This window comes from Notamacropus eugenii, chromosome 1 (genome assembly GCF_028372415.1).
Source record: "Notamacropus eugenii isolate mMacEug1 chromosome 1, mMacEug1.pri_v2, whole genome shotgun sequence".
In the NCBI taxonomy this organism is placed as follows: domain Eukaryota; kingdom Metazoa; phylum Chordata; class Mammalia; order Diprotodontia; family Macropodidae; genus Notamacropus; species Notamacropus eugenii.
Window position 1 is genome coordinate 212,709,181 of NC_092872.1, and position 8,003 is coordinate 212,717,183.

Consider the following 8,003-nt stretch of genomic DNA (forward strand, 5'->3'; position numbering starts at 1 on the left):
CTTAGAATTGTGGATTTAAACACACAAAATAAAATACGTAAGATTACAAAGGAAACCAATTGTGCTGAAATACAGTTATCCAAAAACTATTTTTAATTCACAGACCCCAGAGCTAGCACACTGGGCTGAATCTAATAAAATGCCATTTAATAGAATTGTTTCTAAAAACAGCTTCACAAAGACAAATGGAGAAGGATACAGCTAGATAGCAATTTGTCTGGAAAAGATCTAGCAGTTTTAATGGCCTACTCAGACCACATCTGGAATGTTACGTGCAATTCTGGGAGCTGCATTTTAGGAAGGAGATGGATAAGTTAGGGAGCATACTGAGAAGGGCAGCTAGAATGGTGAAGGGTCTCAAGTTCATGCCAGGTAAGGATCAGTTGAAAAATACTTAACCTGAAAAAGAGAGGACATAGATGGATATGTTGAACACTTGATAAATGTATTCAAGTATTTGAAAGGCTTCCATGTGGAAAAGAGAATTGTTCTGTTTGGTGCCCAAGGAAAGAATTAGGAACCATTTAGTAGAAGTGGTGAGGAGGAACCTCAAAGAGAACTTTCTAAAAATTAGAGCTTTCTAAAAGGGGAATGGATTGTTTGGGGCATAATAAGTTCCCCCTCACTCCAAGAAAAAGTTGGATAATAATCCATCAAGACATATTGTTGAGGTATGGGTTGGACTGAATGTTATTTTAACTCAGCTCTGAGGTTCTGTAATTCTGTGAAATGTAGCACCTGATCTTTTATATAATATTCCCAAATTGTCTTCATGGTTATTATTTTTTCCAGGTTTCAGGATTTCCTATCCAGCTGCCATACACTGATTTACAGTCAATAACCAATGCTGTGTATCAAACTGGTATTCATTCTTCTGAATTTCCCCAGACAGAATTTGCCCTAGCTGTTTACATTCATGCATATCCAAATAACATATTATCTATTTGGATCTATTTGGCTTCCTTGGTTCGTCATCAATGAAAAGCAGCAAATGAAACCAGTGTCTAAAATGTTAAATTCTTGCATGGTGTCTAAAAGGCAACTTCCTGGATTCCCCAAAGGAAGAAAAAGAGGCTTCCCTATTCTCAGCTTTGATGTTCTAGGAGCGATGCTAGTCCTCAAATCAGGGCACATATTTATAGCCCAGGCAGTGACTTCCCCAAGAAGTCTTACAGTCTGGTAATTCACAGTGTTCTTTGAGGAAGACTATAGGGACACCCTGTAGCACTCTTTGGAGTTGCTGAAAGGTCCTTGGGGCAGGGAGGGGAGCAGTACCTAAGGCAATAAGAACTCTGCTTGAAGGTCAACAGTTATAATTCTAGGAGTGAGGTAACTTTGAACTACTCCGTTGTAGGGAAGCCTTCTTCACATTGCTGATGTGAGTGAGGTTGGTGTTGGGGCCACTGGCTTACTGTCCTGACAGCTGGAAGATGCTCTTATGGGAACAGAGTCCAAGGGGACAAGGATAATTTCCTGAGAAATATAGAAACACAGCAGGATTACACACTCACAATTTCTTTCCAATACATATATTTGAATACCTGTTCAGACTGTGACAGGAGTCTCCCTTTGGGGATTTTCAAAGAGCAGTATCAATACCCAGGAAGAAGTCCACTGAGTTCAGACCTGTTCTCAAGGATCAGTGGGGATGAAGGAGATATAAGTCTTTACATCTCAAGCCTACCTTCTTCAGTGGGAGGGTTCTTTCATGTTTACCCCATCAAAATTCCACCCTTTTCACCTCCAGTGACTACACTGGGAAGGCCTGTCTGGTAGACAGGAGAGTATGAAAGAGTGTGGCCAGAGGTTTATGAAGTAGGCCATCACATGTATGTCCTTGAATTTCACATGCTACAGAAGAAAACCACACCATTTGCTGAAATGTTACTTAGTGACTTATTAGAATACGTGTTTTGTTGTTGTCGTTGTTGTTAAGAGCCCAGTGGAATGGCTTCTTAGACATAAATCCAAAGCAGGAAGCTCTGATCAATTTTACACAACAGGGAGAAGGAGAAATGTCTCCCTCCTTGGGTCTCAGACAAACCCAAGAAGCAGAGAAGGGCACATTCCAAATGTTTTTCTGGAGGGCATTTACCAAACTGTGAACGTGTGCTTTTTAGAAGTGCTAAACACAACAGTACACATGGAGCCCCATTTCAAGATTCGGTAAATTGAGTCTTGGGCCAGACTTTAGCCCACGCTAAGTGTGGAGAGGTAGAGAAAAGTGTTTTATTCCCACTATGAAATTGGAAAATGTGTTTTCCAAAACACAGAGAATTGGTTAAAATTTTTATATATGTCTAGAACCACTATGATATCCCCATATCATTTCTTAATGAAGTAATCTTTCCCCTTCGATAGAGATAACAAAAAATTATGCTATAGCAAGATTAGCTTGATGAAGAGTTGGAGATCCCATTGATGCAGTTTATTACTGCCAATGTATAAGCATGTTTGAAGCTAAATTGAATTATTAAAATCTCTTAAGAATTAAAAGATAACTTAAAGTATATTGATAACATTACACTAGAAGTGTTTATAAGATTCTTGGTTTAGTTTTTACATTTTCTATTTAAAGTAAATTGCAATTTTCAGTGACAAAATTTATTTTTATTTAATTTCTGAATGCTAAAAGTATATATATGACTTCACAAAAAACAATATATACATAATTTAAGATGTGAACCATAGAAAAATATTTGAGAAATATCAGAACAAGTAAATCAGAACCACTGGGTTTTCATTAAAAAACATTTAAATGTGTGTCTAATCAGTACTTCTTTACTAGTAGCATATGGTCTCTTTTTCTTCAAAAGTCTTGATGAGAGTGAGGAATCACAGCGCATTAAAGCTAGAAAGGTTCTTAGAGAACCTTTTAGAACCTTAGAGAACCCTTCATTTTACATAGGAGGAAACAAAGTAAGAGAATGCCAACCACAGTGCAGCATAGCAAGGAGTCTGTATGCCCTGAGACCTATCAGCTAGCTATGAAGGCCTAATGAAAACCTTGAAATGCTGACCAAGTGGGCTTTGAAGGTTCTACCATTTGGATTGAGTATGGTGAAACTGCTGTTATAAATCTAAGAAACATGGGGTGGCATAGAATTGTAGGCTTATCCTCCTGAAACCAATGTGATGATCAGTTTAACGGAGAACTACAGGGAGCAGAAGAGTGTGCCTCCCTTCTGTTCTTGTGCCAGAAGAAGCCAAAACAGATTAAAACAAATAAAAAATATCAATACCACACCTGCTAGAAATGTTTCAGTATAGACCATTAAAGCAGGCAAACTGTGAATGTTCATAAAATGAACTGAAGACATGAATACTTCCTTTATGTAGTAGTATATCCTAACAAAATGGAAAACAAATCTCACTAGTTATAGGCAGTATTTTTCATGGTACCTTAAGCTCCAAGTTATACAACAATATATTGCCAACTGCAGAGAGCAATCATTAAACAACACACACTTCATTCTAAACCTCCATTAGGCAAAATAATAGATGAAATCAAAGAACTACTAAAAATATAAAGAGGAAAGAGTTGAAGATCCTGAGGTAACTGAAAAACTCCAGATATTCAAACTCCAGAAATTATACACAATAAAGAAATGAATAACCACCACTAATATCTCAAAGGATTTTGAAAAGAAGGGCATACGTAACTTGATATTTAGCAGCATGAATCCAAGTAGTGGGCCAAATCAGAATAAGAATAAAGAATAAGAATAAAATCGCTTTTTGGTCATAAATTTCATGAATGGACACATTCTCTAATAGTATTTGACAGAAAGTCTAACATTTCAGGACCTGTACAGAGTAGTATATGAAATAGCTATTGCCAGGATAGGTGGTACCATTGGAGGAATGATAAGGAATTCTAAGGATAGGTATTAAATAAACACTATCATGGCAGAAGCTGCTTGAAATAGTTATTTGTGGGAAGGCATTGGAATATTGCATCAAGATCTGGCTGGTACATGCAGTAGAAAACTTAAACAAGGGGATGAATTATGAAAGTATTCTACTACTACAAGAAGTACCGTGAGTCTACTGCTAAGGTAGTACATGCAAAAGAAAGGAACAGATGAGTGACATGAATCAACATGATGTTAGGGGGTTCAGAAAAAGGAAAGTCAAGGACGACTTAGAGGTTATAAACTGGGGTGGCTTGACAGATACTGCTGACCTCCACGGAAAAAAGGAATTTTCACAACTACCGATAGGAAATTTTTTAATTTTTTTTTTAATTTTCAGTGTTCTACAATCACTACCGTATAACTTGGATTTTTTTCCCCTTCTCTCTCTGCTATCTTCCCCCTCCCTCCCTGAGACAGCATACAATTTTACATAGGTTCTACACATTCATTCCTATTAAATACATTTTCACTGTAATCATGCTGTGTAGAAGAATTAAAATGGGAGAAATATAACAACCAAAACATAATACAAAAGAAAATGATCTGTTACATTCTGCGATTGAAGTTCATAGTTCTTTCTCTGGATGTGGAAGGCATTTTGCCTTAAAAGGCCATTGGGGATTTTTTTAAGTCCTTGCATGGCAATGAAGTTCCAAGTCTACCAGAAAAAAACTCTCACACATTGTGGTCGTTGCTGTGCACAAAGTTCTCCTGGTTCTGCTGCTTTCACTCAGCATCAGATCATATAAGACTTTCCAGGCCTTTCTGAAGTTTTCTTGTTCATTTCTTATTAGCACAATACTGTCCCATTACATTCATGTACCATAATTTATTCAGCTATTCCCCAATTGATGGACATCCCCTTGATTTCCAGTTTTTGGCCACCACAAAGAGTGCTGCTATAAATATTTTTGTACATATGGGATAGGAAATTCTTAGCCAAAGATGGGATAAAACAATTTCTGTTACATAAAATGGAAATACTTTTATTAGTCAACACAGCTCAGATAAAAGGAAAACAGTATACTGGAAATACTTTTGTGTCAAACATCTCTGAAAAGGTTTGGATATATAAGATAAGGCAACAGAGCAATTTGCCAATAGCAAATTTGTCAAGATACTTTCTGAGCTTCATTTCTCTCAACATCAGATGTTAATAAGCAGTTGGATAAACAGTTCTCAAAAGAACTTCAAAATATTGACAGACATGAAATATTACTCTTAAGAGAAAGGCAAATCAAACCAGTTCTAAGGTCATAGTTTCTGATCTTGGTGACAAGGTGCTGGAGAGAAGATGGCCAAAAAAAATGCAAAATTATGACCAAAAGAATACCTCACACCTAGTAAATTGTTAGAAGCAACAAAGATGGGAATGGTCAAAAGTTGGAGGGTTTGCGAGAAAACATACTAAGACATACTAATATTATTGGTGGAGCTCTGAATTGGTTCCAGCCATTCTGGGAAGAGATTTGGAATTACACAGCTTGTGAAAAGACTAAAATGTTCATACTAACTGATCAGAGATGGTATTACAAGGTATATTCACCAAAGCAGCCAGTGATAAAAAGTGTCATATATACACCCAAATATTTATAGCTGCCCTTATTGTCCTAGCTAAAAGCTACAAACCAATAGTCCACTGAGGAATGGCAAAAGAAATTGTGGCACAGAAATATTATGCACTGCAAGAAATGATAAATTTGTTCAGTAAAGAGAATATAATTATGGGGAGATTTACATGAACTTCATGCAAAGTGAAGTAAGCTAAACCAGGGAGAAAATATAAAGACTACAATAAGAAAATAAAAAATAAAGGAATGAACAAAAAAGTACTGTGTGGCAAGCAATGTGCTGTTCTGGGGATATAAAAATGACATTTGCTTTCAAGGAGCTTATATGTTAATATGTTAATAAAAACAGCAGAGCAGTGATGGTGGTGGTGGGGATTTTGGTTTGTACAGTTACTAGACTGATGAGTGGAGCAATAGGAGAATAGACTAATAGACTCTAATAACTGCATTATTGATTTGATTATGATTCCAAACTGGAAATATGGGTGGGAGGAGAGCAAGGCAGTTAACCAGTTCTTGAGAAGATATCTGGAGAGGATAAGTATGTCTGGAACATATCTCAAATAGTAGGCTCTGAGAGACACATCAATCAGACTAGTGGGACCCCAGAGCAGAAGTTGTAGAGATGAAGGGTTAAGTCCTCAGGGCATGGTTTCTAGTCCTGGTGACAAAACTGATGGGGAGAAGATGACCAATGAAGACAAGCTTGGCCTTAAAGAAGAGATATGCAAATGCATGTTTGCATATGCTTCTTTATAGAGGTAGAGAATAAGGGCTATAAAACACTGCATTTAATGTGGAATTTGATCGATGTGTTCAGTTTTTTTTAATTTTTTTTTTAATTCTTTGTAATAGGGGTTGGCTCTCTGGGATAAGCGGGGAGGAATATGGGATTTAGGAGCTTTAAAAATGATATTTTTTTGAAAGCTATAAGGAAGTTTAGAGGAGGGATGGGAAGGAAGAAGGAAGAAGCAAAAAGGCAAGAAAAATAAGCATTTATTAAATGCCTGGGCACTATACCAAACATATTAGAAATATTTCATTATCATTATTTCTCACAACAACCATGGGATGTCAGTGCTAACTATTATGATTACCTCTTTATGAGTTAAGGAAACCGAGGCAAACAGATGAAGCTGTTTGCTCAGGATCACACAGTAAATTAGGCTGGATTTCTTTGGCCCCGTTTTGAATATGTTGAATTTGATATAGCAGTGGTTTATCATCTAACAATGTCCAACAGATAGTTGGTGATGAGGGGCTAGAGTTCAGAGGGATGATTCAGACTGGCTGTATGAATTTGACAACTACATGTGTGGAGATGATACTTGGACCCAGTAGAGTATATAAGATCACCAATGGAAAGCATACAGAAAGAAGAGATGATACTTGAACCCACTGGAGCATATGAAATCACCAATGAAAAGAATATAGAAAGAGAAGAGGGTCCAAGAAGATGCCTAGGGGCTGAAAAATGGAGGCTAATATAGTAAAGGAAACAAAAGGAAGGAACCAGTTAAACCAGGAAAACAAAAAGTGGAAGCCTTAGGGTGCAAAGCATGCCCAAGAGAAGGAGGTGACCAACAGTGCCAAAAGCTATAGAGAGGAAGGAGGACGCAAAATAAAACTGAGCTTAGCAGTTAAGAAACCAATACTAATCTTGAAGAGAATAGTTTCAGGTGAGAGGTGAGGACAGGAGCTGATTGAAGGGGGCTGGAGCCAGCTCATACTAACTCCTCCAGGAAACCAATTGTTAAATTTTCACTATGAGCATTTATACCTTGGAAACTGACAAATGCGAAAAATTATGATTTATTTCAATTTCTAGACAAGGAATTTATAGAGCATATGACAGCAACGCAAACTAGACTTTTAAAGTGTGCACTTTTTCTTTGGAGAGCCATCTAGCAGCAAACTCCTGGTGGGAGGTATTGGTGACGATGTGTATAGTGACTTTTTTAAATAGGATTTTTGCCCTACAAAAAAAGAAGATATAAAGGATGGTCCTTGATGAGATGGCAAGGTCAAGTCAAGGTGTTTAATGTAACACAAGTAACCAAGATCAACAATTCTGATCTCGTTTTGCTATGAAAGACTTTCTTTTATGCATTCATTCATTCAACAAGCATTAAGCACCTATTACGGCTTAGGGATACAAAAACAGGCAAAATACCTCCCTGTATGTAAGGTGAATTTTAGTGTAAGTAAGATGGATTTTAGTGTGTGTAAAGTGAATTTTTGTTATTATTTTTCAGAGTTCAGTTTCCCAGGATCCATAGCCATAACAATCTCCTGTTCCCAGACACTAGATATGAGGTCCACAATTATGGTTCAAAACATCTTCGCCACACTTGTGCAGTTATACAGTGGTAAATAACATAAACATCCTCTGCGGCTGTGCGGTGAGATACAGGGATGAGGTGATGTAAACTTGGGAGGCTATTGTTGGCATTATGTCGTCTTTGTCTGCTGGCATATAAAACAGGTGGTCACTAGATAGTGAATGGGGAACTCT

General features: G+C 37.2%; 1 protein-coding gene across 11 annotated transcripts in view; it reads left to right on the forward strand.

Moving 5' to 3' along the window:
* Positions 1–2,763, forward strand: part of CC2D2B (coiled-coil and C2 domain containing 2B) — a 137,604-nt gene extending 134,841 nt beyond the window's left edge. For all 11 annotated transcript variants that reach the window (XM_072626244.1, XM_072626251.1, XM_072626240.1 and 8 more), the window contains one exon: positions 793–2,763. In XM_072626244.1, coding sequence (XP_072482345.1) covers positions 793–981 — 189 coding nt within the window. In that variant the 3' untranslated portion in view covers positions 982–2,763. The remainder of the gene's footprint in view (positions 1–792) is intronic.
* Positions 2,764–8,003: the final 5,240 nt, after the last annotated feature.